Source organism: Dreissena polymorpha, chromosome 5, assembly GCF_020536995.1.
Source record: "Dreissena polymorpha isolate Duluth1 chromosome 5, UMN_Dpol_1.0, whole genome shotgun sequence".
Classification (NCBI taxonomy): domain Eukaryota; kingdom Metazoa; phylum Mollusca; class Bivalvia; order Myida; family Dreissenidae; genus Dreissena; species Dreissena polymorpha.
In genome coordinates this window covers 13,045,336-13,064,424 of record NC_068359.1, presented here as the reverse complement: position 1 = coordinate 13,064,424, position 19,089 = coordinate 13,045,336, and the positions used below count along the sequence as shown (strand labels likewise).

General features: G+C 35.0%; 1 protein-coding gene across 3 annotated transcripts; it reads right to left on the bottom strand.

Annotated features, from left to right (window-relative positions):
* Positions 1 to 354: 354 nt before the first annotated feature.
* On the bottom strand, positions 355 to 19,074 carry LOC127880996 (4-hydroxybutyrate coenzyme A transferase-like). Of its 3 annotated transcripts, XR_008049854.1 has the most exons (9): positions 18,804 to 19,072; positions 15,241 to 15,393; positions 14,510 to 14,749; positions 13,749 to 13,937; positions 13,222 to 13,437; positions 10,330 to 10,467; positions 7,671 to 7,799; positions 3,216 to 3,803; positions 355 to 3,070 (listed from the first exon to the last, which is right to left on the bottom strand). XR_008049854.1 is itself a non-coding variant. In XM_052428554.1 (8 exons), the coding sequence occupies exons 1-8, from the start codon at positions 18,970 to 18,972 to the stop codon at positions 3,613 to 3,615; spliced, it is 1,425 nt and encodes a 474-aa protein (XP_052284514.1). In that variant the 5' UTR covers positions 18,973 to 19,074; the 3' UTR covers positions 355 to 3,612. The 3 variants fall into 3 exon arrangements, 2 of the variants coding, with proteins under 2 accessions (XP_052284514.1, XP_052284515.1); XM_052428554.1 differs by lacking the exon at positions 7,671 to 7,799 and adding an exon at positions 8,094 to 8,222 and having other exon boundaries at positions 355 to 3,803; positions 18,804 to 19,074; XM_052428555.1 differs by having other exon boundaries at positions 355 to 3,803.
* Between the last annotated feature and the right edge of the window lie 15 nt (positions 19,075 to 19,089).

Sequence of the window (19,089 nt, the reverse complement as noted above, 5' to 3'; positions counted from 1 at the left end):
TGATTGCCACCAGAAAACTGTCCGAAAAAAGAAATATTTAGTTTTTTATTGTTGGTAAATTGTATATTTTCTTATGTATTTTCTGTTTTTAATTCTGTTTTGCAAAGTCATGAAATTTTGTTGATTGGAATCAAGCTGCGATTGTGCATGATATCGCCAGATAACAGAGGGAGATCAGCGACTACCCCACTGATGTCACGTGATGCAGATCTCGTATTCGCGGCAAGAATTTCCGATACTTTCTATTGGTCCGAATGGATGTTTCCAATCTTTGTGTAGTTATAGATCTTTGGGGAAATTGCTTCTGAATTTACAGTCCATGATACATAATAATAAGACACAAGTAAAGCAAAGTCACTTCCAGAAAAAAGTTAATTTAGCATTCAAAAGCAAAACATTGTATACTGAATACAAAACATTGATTGTATTCAAAAAAATTAAATTATTGTACAGCCAATCATAAACTTATTAAATCGACACATTATATAACAAGGACCATGTTAACATCCTTCTATAAACTGTTGAATTTTTTTGATGGTATATATTATAGGTACGATTTCTGCTAGATTAAGGAAAACGTTTTTGATAACAAGCAACATACACAGTTCTCTATGTCACTAATGTGCGCTAAAAGGGAACTAGATACATAGAAAATATTTGTTTCCATCTGAACAATTTAATAACGCTTTTTAACTCTAAACATTTGGTGGCAAAACTGAATCATGCTCATGTTGACCCATTTATGCCTAGCGTCTAGAAAAAAGGACTTTGCAAACACAAAGATGCGGCGTCTCATCAGGGTCTGCGCTGTTTGCTGAAAGGAATTTCTGTAAGAAATATCCTAAATATAGAAATAAATTATTAAATATACTAGACATCCCTAATTTTGGAAATAAATTGATCCAATTTAGAAGGATGGGAGAGTCCACTAGGCATAAATGGATTAATATCAGAACATTATAATATGAATATCCAATTCAAAAGATACTACCTGGTACATCATTTCCGATAGATACACTTCTTCAGTTAAGTATCGACATTCTTTAAAGCCATCATATTCTTGTACAATGCCAAAGTTATTTTATTGTATAACAACTATATTGTCTAATCAATAGGACTACTACTCGCTTACTTACACAATTCTTGAACTCGTTTAATAAAAATTTAAAAATGTTTATTATGGTTAAAAATAAACTCGTGTCAGATCTTACATAACCCGTGACAACATATACAAAAAACACCTACCCGGTACCTTAACGTGTACACCACAACAATTTATATTACACAAGGCACCATACATGTACGTATCAAGCACAGCTCAAAATTGATAATTACAATTACGTAAAATGATGTGCGCAACATATGACTATTTTGCACTGCATGGTTGTAAAATATTGTTTATAATGAAGACCAACCGTCACAGGGAAAGATTAATAAACTCTGGGTAGATTTATAAATAGGGAATCAAAAAGGAAACAAAAAGCTTCAACGGATACCTGAAATTATCAGTGAATCTATGTGATGTGATTAACGAGTTTAATGTAAATCCTTGTAAATCACAGGTGTTAAAGAACAACATGTGGTCCTACAACCTTTTAGTCTAACCTTGACCTTGAGTTTGTGTGATAAATATTTGTTCTGCACATCGTATGCATGACCTAAATACATGAAACAAGTTGTGTTAAAATCCATCAAGGATTATGAAATTAACGAGAACTGACAGCTAAGTCTGAACAGAGATGTAGATAACATATGTCTCTGATCTGAATATATTCATACCTGCCCTTAATGGAGAGTAAATAAGTGTCAAGTAATTAAATATTATATAAAGACATAAGCGTGGTATGCATTACTTTTAACAAACATAATTGTATAACGAATTGAGATTATTGGTCCAAACTAATTTGGCATTTCATGGGCAACATTGTGTCAAAAAGCTTGTCAAACAGTTCCCAAAGTACAATTCCATGCACCAAACCAATAATTTAAAACCAAGTAAACGAAATGTTTAGCACAGGTTTACACTTTGTCAAGAACAACAATAATAAATCAATACTACTAAACAGCATACCCTTAACGACAAGTCATAGATCAGCAGGGACATGTAGTTTACATTAAAGGTAATATCACTTATTGCTCATTATGTGACTCAGCAAGGTATAAAACACCTGACTATATACATGTTACTGATAATAGTTCGTATTTTATGTATAAGAATTTTAAGCCAAGATATCACCACATATAATTTTAAATATGCATGCATATCTTCACACTAAAATATTAAACCATTTGTTTGATATTTAAAATGGTACCGCTTCAATCATGATTGTAACATAATTTGAAGGAAGAACATAATAATCAAAATTATTTATCATATTGATTAAGACTGGATGAGGATATAACCCACGTTATGATTGGTTCGGTCAAATGTTCATCACTGAAACACATCCATAATATATATCCCAAAATTGAAATGTTAACTTCAGCTTCCAAGTAGAGTGTGTTCAAAACAACCAATCAAAAGACAGACACTGCTTGCATTGATGTCATTATCTCAATAATAATGTTTTCCAATTAACTATTTCAACCCAGGTATGTCATGTGATCAAAGTGTACAGCAAGTTCTGATTGAAATTCCAGCACATTTGTGTATGTGCTGAATTACATCTTCCCACTAGTGAACGTGCAATTTCTAATATAATCTTATTCAGAGAGAACATCATAATTCGTATATTTTCGATCTTTTTTCTTATTTCAAAATTACTTGCTATATTTATCCTTTACAAAATATAAAATTCTTGAAGAAAAATTGATGATTTTTTTCAAACTTCTCCCTTTTTTCGGCTGATGAAAACGGCAAAATTTGACTGCGTCTTATACACTGGTCAGTCTTAAATCAACCCATTATAAAGTCCCAAGTCGTGGTGCGTCTTATAAGCGAGGGCGTCTTATAAGAGAAAGTATACAGTAACAAACATTTCTTTAACTAGGCATATGCGTTCTTGAGTTATCATCCGAAAACCATTTTATTATTTCGGGTCACCGTGACCTTGACCTTTGACCTAGTGACCTCAAAATCAATAGGGGTCATCTGCGAGTCATGATCAATCTACCCATGAAGTTTCAGGATCCTAGGCATATCCGTTCTTGAGTTATCATTCAAAAACCATTTTACTATTTCGGGTCACCGTGACCTTGACCTTTGACCTAGTGACCTCAAAATCAATAGGGGTCATCTGCGAGTCATGATGAATGTACCTATGAAGTTTCATGATCCTAGGCCCAAGCGTTCTTGAGTTATCGTCTGACAACCACCTGGTGGACGGACCGACAGACCGACCGACAGACCGACTGACATGAGCAAAGCAATATACCCCCTCTTCTTCGAAGGGCGGCATAAAAATCACACACAGAACAAATAACAAAGATTCATATAATATCAAAATATGGCCTTCATTTAAACGGTGTGGGCATACACTTGAGTCGTTCACATAATCTTGTATCGAAAAATCATCTGTTTGCATATAAAACACTACTACATGTACAACATTTTTCATCTACACCTATGTTAATACATGTAATGCTATAATGTTTAAGATCAGAATAGGGCCTTCATTTAAATTTGGTGGGCATACACTTGAGTCGTTCAAAGGCTTGTTTTTCCAGTGATTCCCGGTGATCCGGATGAGCAATCTGTATGAGTTCATACGCTCGCTCCCGCAGACTCTTCCCAAACAGGTAAGCTATGCCGTACTCCGTGACCACGTAGTGAACATGGGCCCGTGTGGTCACAACACCAGATCCTTGATAAAAGAAAACAACTCATCACAAAAATCCTGCAGATTTAAAACAAAACAAAACTCTTCAGCCATTTACTTAGAAATGTTTGTCACATTAATAATTTTTGATCAGGTATACAAAAAGCTCCATAGACAGATCCTCTTTTTTTCAAGCCAATGCATTTTTTATCAAAATGATTCCATTGCAATAATTTCAGCAATATTTACTTACACCAACAGATCCTTGAACAAAATCAACTGATCCATGCCATGCATTGTGCGCAATCATGTATAACGCACACCCAATTTGTTCATGCCAAAAGTGGATATTAACGATAGCAAAATGAATTTTTTACAATTTTGCACTCAGTAGGGTGTTGAATCAATGTATTATAAAGCGCACCAACTTTTTAAACTGAAATTTCTGGTAAATTTAACTGCGCGTAATAGGTGTGTACAAAACTCATAAAAACATATGAGCAATTAACTAAGAAATATTAGTCACAATATTATTTTATCAGGTACGCACTATGATCCAGGGAAATCTTTTATAAAATTTTGATTGTATATTTCAACTCCAATATGTTCGCAAATAAAAAAAAAACAATATCAATACTTTCAGCAATATTAACTGATTCTAAACAGCTTTTAAAAATCAGGTCAATAACTTATAACAATCTTAAGTCATCCCGGGTCAATGACTTATAACAATCTTAAGTCATCCCAGATCAATGACTTATTACAATCTGAAGTCATCCCAGGTCAATAACTTATAACAATCTTTATCCTGTCACATGCCTTTAAATCAGCCTGATAACCAGGTAACCTAATATCCCAAAAGATATTAGGCTAGTTTACCACGTGACCTCGAATATCCGTCAGTTGCTCTCCGCACATGCGCATGCCTTTACTATTTTCTATTAATAAAATATACTTTTTTTTATATTAATAAAATATCAAATACATGTAGAGTACTGTTTGTTTAAACATTATTATTTAAACAGCATAATTTCGTCTTTGTGTATTGAATAAAAAACGAGTAACTCAATTTCTGTGTTGTTTAACAACATGGAAGCTAGCCTAAGCGCTTTGAATGACGTGACGTCACCATGTTTTTGTTCGCGCGTGATGTTTCGCGTATTAAATATTTAAACACAAAATACTCGAAAACTAGATATTTTAGAAACATTTCAACAAATGTTGTAAATGTGACAGGATAAATAGAATAATAGGTTTGTGACATGGATGGAGAATGGTTATCTGGCTCGTCGGAGGATCTTATCGGGTTCGCCTTCGGCTCACCTGATAAATTACTCCGACTTGCCAGATAACCATTCTCCATCCACGTCATCAACCTATTATTCTGTACAAGTTATCCAAGGTCAATGACTTATAACAATCTTAAGTCATCCCAGGTCAATGACTTATAACAAAATTTTAAGTCATCCCAGGTCAATGACTTATAACAATCTTAAGTCATCCAAGGTCAATGACTTATAACAATCTTAAGTTATCTCATGTCAATGACTTATAACAATATTAAGTCATCCAAGGTTAATGACTTATAACAATCTTAAGTCATCCCAGGTCAATGACTTATAACAATATTAAGTCATCCCAGGTCAATGACTTATAACAATATTAAGTCATCCCAGGTCAATGACTTATAACAAAATTAAGTCATCCCAGGTCAATGACTTATAACAATATTAAGTCATCCCAGGTCAATGACTTATAACAAAATTAAGTCATCCCAGGCTTAATGACTTACATTTTGTATAACAATCTTAAGCACAATCTAGTAATCGCACTGAAATGCTTAGAGGAAAACAGTATCATAGGATTTATATAATTACCTCGTGACATAATATATATATATAGAATAACTGGTTACTTCCCTTCCTTACATATCAGTTGATGCTTAGAATAAAATAACACTGATGGTTGCAGAGCTGTTTTTTATTTGTGCAGAGCCCGATATACTGAGTATTACAAATGTTAGGGCATTTATGTAATTTTTGTTATTCATACCTATATGCCCCATTTGTAAAAAAAATACTTAAAATCCCTACAAGTCCGATTTTTGGTTAAATCAATTTAAATCTGAAGCTAAATCAATATAAAATATTCAGGTGCCTAAATCACTAAAGCCTGGGTTGCAGCCTTAACCCTTTCCCACTCAGAGGCAAAGTGAAAATGGCTGCGAGTAACTCACAGTCTGTTCAGGTTTTATGCTGTTTGCTGCTCATCATTATCTAAGGGATGTAAAGCTTTTAAAACTTTAATTTATTAAGAAATGTATGTAATTAAATTTAACTTTCTATTGGACTACAAATGCATCAAAATACGTTTCTAAGTGGTAAAGGGTTAATCAGAAGAATCTTGAGGAAGTTTCATCTATAGATCTTATCTTAGCAGATCTTATTTTAAATCAAAGAAAAGTCTGAGCTGTAACCAATAGATCGATGTCAAAGCTTCATCAAAGATTTATCAGAGCATTAATATATAACACATTCTTAGAAGTAAGATTAAATAGGTAGTTAATACAGGCATTATATAGATTTTAAAAAAGGTAATAGAATGTGCAAATGATAATTTTCAGAGTAAACAATATATTTTTGTATATGCATTTGCAATGCAGCCCTAGTGCATATTGAAAGCAGAGTTAACTACATCTGTACATATATGTACCCTGACAGCATTACTCAATCTAGCAAGAAACTTTCCCAAAAGGCACATCAAACTTACACAGCTATGAAAGAGATGCACACACATCAATAAATATAGTTGTAGCAAAGGAGTTAAAGTAAGCTACCGTAAATACCATAAAGTTAATCTCAGTATCACTCTGTAAGAAACCACACAAATTCAATCAAACTTAGTCAAATGCTTACAAATATCTACATTCAAATTTATGCAAGTTTCTTTTTGGTTCAAGTATAATGTACACATGCTCTGTAGCTGTTTTCAGAATTTGAATCGTGAATTTCATGGTTATCGTATGAGCCTGGCTCTGTGAAAAGGGGGTTTAATGAATGTGAGTAAAGTGTCCTCCCAGATTAGCCTGTGCAGTCTGCACAGGCTTATCAGGGACAACACTTTCCGCCTAAACTGGATTTTTGCAAAGAAGAGACTTTCTGTAAATGAAAAATACCATAAATGTGGAAAGTGTCATCCCTGATTAGCCTGTACAAACTGCACAAGCTAATCTGGGACGACACTTTACTCGCATATATTAAACCCCCTTTTCACAGAACACTGCCCAAATAATTGTATAGGTAAAATTCAAGCAAAGCCAGGAGCAAATTACAGAAGGTATGAAAACACACATATGAATGCAGAAGCATACATATACAAGACATGTGTCAATACAACAAATATGCGCCTACATTCCACTTGTGTTTACAAATATGACCTTTGATCCAAATAATGACCTTGATCTTTTTGGTAGGGAGATGTAATAGATGTAAAATATTTTATATGATAGTTTAAATTTGTGCACAGTTATTTTAAAATCCATGTTTACATGTTAAGTTAAACAAGATATGTGTTCGTCAGAAACACAATGCCCCCGCTTTGAAAAAAAATCATTATTTTTATGACCTTTGACCTTGAAGGATGACCTTGACCCTGAACTTCTACCACTCATAATGTGCAGCTTCATGAGATGCACATGCATGCCAAATATCAAGTTGCTATCTTGAATATTGAAAAGTTATGGCCAATGTTAAAGTTTTTTTCCGACGGACAGACAGACTGACTGACGGACAGTTCAACTGCTATATGCCACCCTACCGGGGGCATAAAAAGCCAAAATAGCAAAGCCAGAGCAGCAAAGCAAAAGGCCAGAAACATACATGAATTCCTTTTAACAATCCTGTACAATCTCACCTAACTTAAGTGTGGACACTATTTTTGTTTCCCCGCGACTGGTTGTAGAGGGCATGGCAATGATTGGCTTACCCAAACCGTCCAGGCCAAGGGCCGCCCCTCGAATAAAATCTATTTGGCCTCCAAAACCTAGAAAACATGCCCAACCAACGATGAAAACAATGCGCAAACATATTCACCTTGCTCTGGGAACACTGGGCTTAATATATGTGCGTAAAGTGTATTCCAAGATTAGCCTGTGGAGTCAGCACAGGCTAATCAGGGACATCATTTTCTGCTTTAAAGTTATTTTTTGTTTAAAGGATGTCTCTTCTTAACCAAAAAATCAAGCATAGGCCGCAAGTGGGCCTTTACGCACATGCGTTAGGCGCCATTTTCGCAGAGCGCGGCTAATATGCCTGTTTTGGAGAATCAAATACTCACCTGGCTTCAGAGTGACCTGAATTTTAGACTCCCCCCTTTTTGTGGCAGATGGCATGGCAATGATGGGTTTTCCTTTTCCATCAAGCCCTAGTGCAGCACCTTGTATGAAATCTATCTGCCCTCCAAATCCTAAAAGCCAAGGTCATTAAGCACAAATTTCATATTCGCACAGTTAACATAACTTTTTGTTTCATTGCTGTATAAATATAAATTTTTGAATGCTGAGCTTTCTTTGAGCTTTCTTTACTTCTTAACGAATTGAAGACCAATAGGACCAATAACCAAAGAACCAGTATAATTAAATAATCTTGTAAAATGAGAATACAATTCATCGCAGAAATAAATTTCTGTGAGTACTGTAATTTCGAATAGTTTCTAATTAGTATTTATAACAAGAGCACCGCATAACGGGTGCCACGCTCGGCTGCAGGTGCAGTTTTTAATAAATTATAGCTTGTCAGAATTATTTTTTTTTACAGGTCAGTGACCTTGACCTTTGACCTAGTGACCGCAAAATGGGTGTGGCGTGTAGAACTCATCAAGGTGCATCTACTTATGAAGATCAAAGTAAAAGGTTGAAGCACTTCGATTTTAGAGCCAATGTTCAAAACCTTGACAAAATGTGAAGGTTTGCGGACGGCGGACGACACTACGAGCTGGCTATGACAATACATCGGGTTTTCTCAGAAAACAGCCGAGCTAAAAATACAGCACTTAATAAATTTTGTTAACATATGTTATGTCAGCCTTGGTTAGGGAGTTCTGAAAGTGCAGAAATTTGACATGAATGAGGCCTGATATATTGGTTATTAAATCTTTGTAAAAATTAAAACCAATGACTCATAACTGCTGCTCATTATTAATTATCAATAATTTTCAATTTAGATATTAATTCTTAAGTCAACTGTTCTAATATGTGATATTATCCGTTGAAATTCCGTGCAAAATTGTCGCATCTCTTTCTGATTATTTAAGTTACAAATGGCTAAAGATTTGCACATGATAAAAATATAAATAAAACATTAGGAAGGATGATTTATCTTTTTTGGCCATGTCATATGAAATAATTGTCTTCGGTTATTGGGCCTCATTTTGGCAAATATAACATAATTTATTGGTCTCATGCTTGGCCTCATGCAATATTCCACTTAAAATCATAACATCCGGGGCGTTAATGAAATAGAAAGATGAAACACATACCGGTAGCTTGAAACATGTTAAATATCATTTCATGAAACAGCATATTAACATCTGATAGCTTTATATTATTATTTAATTCGGTTATTGGTTCTTGCCAAGCAGGGGGAAATATTAGGCCCTCCAGCAAACCAATTTTTAAAATTGATTCAATATTCACCAGATTTTAGGTAAATCAAAGACATGTTTCTTCCACTTTACCTTTTGCCTATAAGTTATCATCTAAAATTGAGTGCAATGCCTTTTTCCCAAATCAAGAAAAAAAGCCCAGGAACTTTTGAAATTGTTTGCTGTCAACAGGGCCACAAATAAATGAGCCACACTTAATGCATGTGCGTAAAGAGTTTTATCCCACTTTTACAGCAAATTCAGTTGATTAAAGCCCCGTTGCTTAAATATCATCTATAATCAACGGCAGGAAATGACGTCGATATTTCGACGAAATGACGTCATAAATCCAGCAACATTATCCAGTCAAACTAATTTTGTTTAAACAAAAAGGTTTACAAAATAAAAAGTGGGATAAATAGAATAATAGATTAGTGTTGATTATAGATCAGGTTTATCATTTGTTTTCTAAGCCTCGCATGATAAACCTGATCTATAATCAACACTAACCTATTATTCTGAATGTCCAAAATAAGCCTGTGAAGCCAGCACCATCTTATCAGGGATAATACCTTCAGCTTTTATGAAATTTTTCATTTAAGAAAATCAATTTTAAGCAAAAATCTGGACTAGGCAAAAAGTGTCTTCACTTATTAGCCTGCGCACACTGTACAGGCTTATCAGCAACAACACCTTCGACTATTATGGAATTTTAAAGGAAGTCTCATTAAAAATGAAAAACAAGCCTATAGGTGGAAAGTGTCGTCCCCAATTAGCCTGTGTGGACTTCACAGGCTAGTAATGGATGAAATTTATGCACATGCATTAAGCCCCTTTTTCCAAAACACTATACAATAAAGTTTTGAATGAGTAAACCCTTTCCATTACATGTATAAAGACAAAAACTAGTTGAAGTTGAAAAATTGGTCACCTGAGTATATACGTGTCCCGATAGAGTCAGAGCATATCTGTCCTGTGAGGTCCACCTCTATACACGAGTTGATAGCAGTCACCTTGGGGTTCTGGCAAATAACTGCTGTGTTGTTGGTAAATGCAACATCGCACATCTCTGTGGAATGGAAATACAAACTTGATCTTTGCTAGTTGGATAGGTTGCTGGACAGGAAATAATTGCTTTTGTTGATTGATAGTCTATTTGGTTCCTATGTTGTATTCTTCAGCATGTCAGTCATATTAGGGAATAATTAACCTTATCACATGGTTACTACAGATGTATAAACTGCTAGTACTAAGTGTACCAGTGAACCTTATCACAATTTTACTGTATAAACTTTTTGCTAGTACTAAGTGTACCAGTGAATCTAATCACAATTTTACTATATAAACTGTTTGATGAGTGTACTAAGCGTACCAGTGAACCTAAGAGACATACTTTTTTTATTGAATGGTACATATCTTTGTTTTTCTAAAGATTTATTATTTATTTATTAATATTTCTTATTCAAGAATAATTTTTAAGGTAATGTAAAAGCTCTAGCTGAAATAAAGTTTGCGCTTTAACTAAATTTGGTTCGGAAATATTGTTAAGGGAAACTCTGTAAGATTTCTTGTAGAGGCAAACTTTTCTTATTAAAAAGTATTTGGTTTAGTCTAAAACTTTGTTGTTTTTTATTAATATATTTTATTTAAAAATCGCTTTCAAACAAAAACCTATAGCCGGATAAGAATTTTGTGATTTTAAAAGAACTAGTCCAGGGGATATTCATTAGCCTAAATGTGTAAGATGTCAGAACATTGCAGGATTTTTAATTGAAAAGTGAATATCTGATTTTGCTTATAACTTTATTTTTATTTTATCATTCAAATACCATTCTAATGTTACAATCAAAGTCTGTAGCCTGAACAAACTGTGTTTTTCTTGTTGTCAATATTTACTTAATTGTTTGTTTGCTTTTCTTTATTTTCTTAATAAAATCTAAATTTAGGATAAAAATGCTCAACATGACACATACGTAAACTTAAATAGTCCCAATAATGTTCCCTACATTCCGTCAACGTATTAATTTCTTTATTAAATTTTCACTATACAGTTAAGATTTAAAATAAACTATTAAAGCACGAACGCAATCAGTGATGTTCTTCTTCGGTAATTACGGATTGTCAATTTAATTAATTAAATAAATTAAACTAATTTATGGTAAAAAAAAACACCATCTGCGATTGAGGAACGAAAGCATTCCCTCAGTGGGAGACGATGTCCCAATGGTGGATTAAAAGTGTTAATTGGTATGTCTGTGACACCATATATCTCCACATGTGTAGATGCTGTTATTAAGATAAGATACCATGCTTCACCTTCTAATAACATGTCAAATGACAATAAAGGCCTAATTCATGCTGAGTTTTATCAGAGACGTAGAACTATGTCTCTGGTTTTATGTCTCTTCAACAATTCAGATGGACCTGATAAAAATATTACTTTTAAAAATACGAACTGTTATATAATTTTTGTATACTATCGATAACAGAAACCATATAAATCTTCAAATATATTTAATAAAATCGCGTCCCTTCGTTTTTTTTGTACAGGGACCTATACAAGCATATAGGTCCCTGCATTGTTCTTCAGTTCCGTCAAGGTGGCGCATGCAAGTATTCAGGGGCGGTAATCAGGGTGTTATCGATTTCTGGGATTGTCTATATAAACTGTTTGCTAGCATTAAGTGTACCTGTTAACCTAATCACAATTTCAATATATAAACTGTCTGCTAGTACTTAGTGTACCAGTTAACATAATCACATTTTTACTATATAAACTGTTTGCTAGCACTAAGTGTAACAGTTAACCTTATCACATTTTTACTATATAAACTGTTTGCTAGTACAAAGTGTACCAGTGAACCTAATCACATATTTACTATATAAACTGTTTGCTAGTACAAAGTGTACCAGTGTTTTACTATATAAACTGTTTGCTAGTACTAAGTTTACCAGTGAACCAAATCAAATTTTTACTTTATAAGCTGTTTGCTAGTACTAAGTGTACCAGTGTACCTAATCACATTTTTACTATATAAACTGTTTGCTAGTACTAAGTGCACCTGTGAACCTAATCACATTTTACTATATAAACTGTTTGCTAGTACTAAGTGTACCAGTGAACCTAATCACATTTTTACTATATAAACTGCTTGCTAGTACTAAGTGTACCAGTGAACCTAATCACATTTTTACTATGAAAACTGCTTGCTAGTTCTTAGAGTACCAGTGAACCTTATCACATTTTACTTTATAAACTGCTTGCTAGTACTAATTGTACCAGTATGCTAGCACTAATTGTACCAGTGAACTTAATCACATTATTACTATATAAACTGCTTGCTAGTACTAAGTGTACATGCCTATGCTAGTAATTGACAAATGATTTACTTGAATCAGATATAGGGAAAAAAGACCTCATACAAATATTTCATGACCAATCCACGCAGAAGCACACCCTCAGATTTGTTGTTGAGTGCTCTACCGCATAAGCTAGAATGCTAACATGTAGAACCATTCTACCTAACATTTTACATTTCTTTCTTCTTTCTTTATTCCTTTATACAAAATGCAAAAAGTCCAATTTGTATTAGTTTTACCTAGCCATTTACTAATATGAATTTGTACATAACCTATTTGGAAATATTGCAAGATTTTGTTTTTCCTAATAATACGAAACAGTCATTATTATCATCTCTTGTTAGAAAATATACATATGTTTCATGTGATTTCCTTTCTGAATAATTCCCCTATTCAACATCTTCCATATCTAAGCTACAACCTTTGGCATTCAAAAAGAAAATAAACTATAGAACAAGCTCACCAACAAAAGGGTTGTTATTCATAAAGTCGTAGAGTTTCTTGGTGCCCACTGCAAAGCTGCTGACGATCTTTCCCGTCATGATAACCTTATCGTTGTTGGTTATTGCACCCTTTTCACAAAGGTCCACAACTCCATCTGAGAACATCTCCGAGTGAACGCCAAGGTTTTTGTGGTTGCCTAGCTGTGCCAACACAGCATCAGGTATTGATCCAATACCTGTTAAAAAAAATTCTTAAATAGACAGGCCACAAGGAATAGAAATCTATGCACTTGCAGTGGCCTGAAATTTACTGTCAACAACTAGAACAGTCATTGAAGCTTACAAATACCTCTCCAGTGGCTCATTTTAAGCAGGCAATTAGAGTATTATTAAAATTAATCTCCAATTGTTGTCATTTGCTATTTTACATTGATCAGACATTAAGTAGAAAAGCTCCACAATGAACTAAAGTTGAAATGCTTTACAACTCTGCAAAGAATATTGTAACATACACCAAAATACTGTCTCAACAATCTACACTACCCACCCATCTGGAGTGTAGCCCCATCAGACACGAGATTCTCCGCTACCACTTTCCCGATCTTCACTTCCTCATCGGTCAATGACCCCTTTCCATGCTCCGGTAGCGGGTCATTACATTCCACCATAGCATCGATATGAGAGGTGTGGATAATACCATCACCAAATGTGCGGGGCAAGTGCCTGTTGACTTGCGCTGTAACATGATGAAATGGTCCACGAAGAATTGTTAAAACCACTGTAACAAGATGCATCTTACTTTGCTAAGAATACTTTGTTTTGATTCAGTTGATTTCATGTTGACCATGTATATCTCTATATTTAGTCAGTAAGGTTCAAATTGAATCAGTAATTCTTTCCAAATTAATATTAAATGATATCATGAAAAAAAGATGTCATAAAAATAAATCATATGTCATTGAAAATTTCAGTATATCTAAGTTAAGCCATATTATTAGATTTACACTAGGAAAAATGTTTTTTGGTAAGATAAATTTTATATTGGTTTCTTACTGACCCCAATCACTGTGATACAAGCAATAAAATTTAGATTGGGGCAAAGAGACAGTATCAGACAGAACAGTGTAAGTAAGAATCCAATTAGCTGCATGTATTGAATTTGCCGATAATGCCAGGTTCATACTAAAGGTGGTAAAACAGGGGAATCTAGGTAGGTGATAAATCCATTTCAACATCACTTCAATGTGTTAGGGCTGGATAACATGTGCAAAAGATTGTTATATTATATAATAATCATAGGTACGTTACCTATGATGTATTTGGCGTTCTGAATGGCTGATCTCGTGCAGTCCACACTAGTTCCCAGGGAACAGAAACCGTGCTTGTCTGGCGGACTCACCGACACGAGTGCTACGTCAAGGTTGATGATCTTCTGGCGGAATAATCGTGGAATCTCGCTAAGGAAAATGGGGATTGCGTCGCCTCGGCCTTCCATGACTGCTTTACGAGAGTTCCCGCCCACAAACAACGAGTTTGATCGGAACATCCCTAAAAATAAATAAATAAACATGAGTGTATGATGGCCCCAAAGTGCTGACCCAAGATCCAGGTATACCAATTATTGAAGATTTGACCTCGTGACCTTGGTTTCATCCCAAGACCCAGACTCGGACGTACATTGCCTTCATATTAAAAAGATAAACACTATGACTAAGTTTCATATAGATCGAGTCATAAATGTGGCCTGTTATGGCACAAAGTTTTTTTATAACATTTAAGCTTAATGTTATGACCTTGTTTTTTTTAACAGACTTGTGCTCCTACATAAGGCATAGGGCATTATGAATGAGACATTTTCAATTATTTCATAGAATTATTGTAACATCGGTATCCACGTCAAAGTAGAGCTTCTACATAACATAAGGACAGCACTAAGATACTTGTGCTACACAATTACTGCCAATGTGTACAGTAATATTTTCTCAACGCTAATCAAAGGCTGAACTACAGTACATGCCATGAAAGAATGCTTTTCTTACCAGCATATTCTGGTTCATTATACAGCCCGGGTCCCTCTGTATGGATATGCATGAGTTCCACATCACGGATGTTAGCTGACTTGCCGTGCTTGCACATGGCCTTGATGAGGTGAACTGGGGTGGCAGCTGCTCCATGAATGAACACCCGCTGACCTAGAGCAGAGACAAATTGACACTGTTGACATTAGCAACAGTCAGGCTTGTGGACATACAAGCCTTTTCCAGACCATTTTGAGAAACCAAGAAAATTCGCAAGAAAAGTCCATTGATGTGGGAAAAACTAATATCATATAAAATACAAAGTCATGTAAACTATAGTTGTATAATTTAATAGATATAATTTACATAAAATTGAGTATAATAATCATGAGAAGCTACATGTATAATAAACTTATTTCCAAAAAAAAATTAAAAAAATAGGGGGGGCAGGGGTTTTTTTTAGAGAAAGGGGAAGACGCTGGACGCTGGGTGAAAGGGGAAAAAAGAGTGCGAAAGAGACATATTAGGGGAAAAAATAAAAACTGTTCATTTCAATGTCTATAACTCATCAAAAGAGGCTTGTCTCCGTCCTTTTTGTTCTTAAACACATTTAACACGTATTAAAGTCAAAGTCCTTAATTAAGTTGCAGGTGTAGATCTAATTATGGGAAATGTTTTCAACTATATTTCTGTACTGGGGCCGGGGGACGATGTCAATTTTGTGATTTCAATTTCATGATGAATGGGTTGACGATCTTGATCTGCTACAGTATTGGAAGGGAAAGGAGCAGCAGCTGCCGATTGTCTACTTTCACTTTCACAATGTTCGATGTTGATTACCTCAGAATCCTGATGGGTTATAACGGTTTTCGATGATTCTTTCTTAAAAAAATGCCTCGATGTGTTCAGTATCTTCCAATTCCAAATGTTTTATTTTGTTTGTGTAAGAACGCCAATTGTGAGACATTTTTTTCTGTTTTCACGTTTATATCTTGGCTTGCACATAGCCCGGATGAAAATTCGACTGGTTTCTGGTAATTTATTGACGAAACACCCTTCTCGCGCAAGACCGGTATCCAGTTAAATAGTCACATGATTATTACGATTAGTTGCCCAGTTTACATAACGTTATTTAAGAGCTATATTTAGAATAACTGGGATTCTCAGATTTTTTGTGTTCGTCTGGAGAGAGAGAGAAAGATAGTTAACTTGTACATGCTGCAAATTGGATAATTGTCGAATGCCCAAAGGAAAAATAAACATTTCTTTAAGAGAAAATATTATATTTTGGTGAAAAATGATATTTTTGGTGGGGAAATTGTATTTTGAGGGGAAAAATTCTGGTAGGGGAAGACGCCGAATATCGGCGTCACTTTCTTAGTAAAAAAAACCCCTGGGGGGGGATTTTGATTTCAAATTTACAATTTTGCTTTTGGAATGGGTTAGTTCAACAGACATGTATATGCATAAGGAAAAGGTCTGGCATAGTGATAGTCAGGCTTGACATACATGTAGTGACTGACTTGTGGAGTCTGTACGCTTTTTAAGCTCACAATAAAGCACCCATCCAATAGTTTTGGAGGTTATGGGTAAGAGTCTGTACACACGGCACACTTATCATTCAATGTAAATTCAGCAGTGCAGTGTGTGTCAGTAGGAACCAGCCTGCCACCTTATTAATTTGATGCTAGAGTGCCATGTTGAAGCTATATTGGTTGGATATATCCTGCAACCAGAGGAAGAAAGTACAGTCAAGTTACCATTACCAGATCAGCAGCGTAATTAAGTTGTTCTGGTGAAAAGCAATAAAAGTTATGAGACCTCTTTTACACCAGTTTGATTTTTTAAATATTACCTTTGCTTACTGAATTTAGCACATAGTCTAATTTTTAAATGCAGGCAAGATTTTTTGTGATATCTTTTTTTCGCCGCAGAATTCATGCATTAACAGATCAGTTGTAGCCATAATGGATCACATGACTGAAACCACTCAGGGGGGCATCTATTCTAACATGCTATTTGAACTGTCGAAACATGAAATGTGCTGTTTACCATGACCAAGTTACATTTTCAGCTATAAATTATATTCATTTTTTTGTGTTATTAGTTGCTTTCTATATGTGATCTTGCATCCACACTTTACACATGGTGTTCTTGTGTGAATTATCTGTTGAAAATTCTAAAAAGATCGAAAAGATATAAGCATCATCGATATTGAACATGGAACATAAATAAAACATTAAGATTAAGATCATTTATTGAAAGAATCAACAAGATTTGCATATATTTAAATATAAAATACTATCAATAAGCATAATATCATGCTTGATCCGTTATTGCCCTAATTCTTCATTTCATTTAAGGTGTTGCAAAATCTTTAACACGAATCAAAACTGAAATGTACGTTTGCAGGCAGAAAGACTACTTAATGGCCTTTAAATTAATGCGTTAACTTCTTTCTTTCCAACAGAGTTATAGCATGTGGCCGTGAAAAATGTCCAACCTCGATTTGGAAATGAGACGGAAGTCAACAAAGTCGTATATACATGTCAGCAAAACATACCCAAATGCTTGACAAAGAGTAGCTCCAATTACGACTCAATCAAAGAACAGTCCTTGAAGATGCTGTGTACAAAATATCATCTAACAAGGGACAAAATTGTCACAAAACCAGGTTTTCATTGTGAAAAAAAAATCTGATAAAGGGAGAAAACTCAAACTGAACTTTTGAAATGAACAAACAAAATTAACCCCCTTTGTAAGTTTGTTTTTAAAAAAAAATATATTTTTAGTCGTGGCGACCTTGACATTGGAGATATTGACGTGATTCTTTCGTGCGACACACCGACCCATGATGGTGAACAAATGTGCCAAATGATTTTAAAATCTCACAATGAATGACATAGTTATGGCCAGGACAAGCTCATTTATGGCCATTTTTGACCTTTGAACTCAAAGTGTGACCTTGACCTTGGAGATATCGACGTAATTATTTATTCGCGCGACACACCGTCCAATGATGGTGAACAAATGTGCCAAATGATTTTAAAATCTGACAATGAACGACATAGTTATGGCCCGGACTAGCTTGTTCCCCTAGCCAGCCAGCCAGCCAGCCAGCCCGCCAGCCAGCCAGCCCGCATTCGCCAATCTAATAACCAGTTTTTTCCTTCGGAAAACCTGGTTAAAAATGTTGACTATTTATTGCTATATGCAGTCTTGAACATCAAAGTGATCAGCTATGGGTAATGATCCGGTAATGGTTACTTGACTGTATGCAGCCAGTAGGATTTAAACCAGGGACCTCCTTCTATTAATACCAGTGCTCTACCAAGTGAACTAATCTGGCCACTAACACCAACAATTACATATCCGCTTGAGCTGGGTACCGTGACAGGCTAGCCCTGCCAGCTGCACCAAGCGTAATTCATGTCTGTTCAACTTGAAAGTTCAGCATAATTGAGTAGACTTGGAAAAGGCGAAAGTTTCTTTGCGGCTTTGATAAATTACTACATGATGTTGTTGTTTTCAAATTTTACGATGCAAAAAATATGAAAATTTCCATGTATGATTAATGCAATTACCTGACTGAATAACTTGCACCGCCTCATCCGCTGTCTTCCAGTCAGGGACCCGATCCGGCAGTGGGTGGATTGGTTCCGGCGAATAAAGATAGTAACTCCTTTGAAAGATCTTCCATAGTGGTCTTGCGGACTGCAATTTCAGTGCTTTTGCGAGATTTTGAACTGACATTCTGCTATGTTATTGAAAACGAATGCCCTATTCACACACTGGTTTGATCTGAATAACAAAAGCGGCCTTGATTGAAAGGTGAGGTTTTAGCCCGGCGTGGATGTGCACAATTGGTTC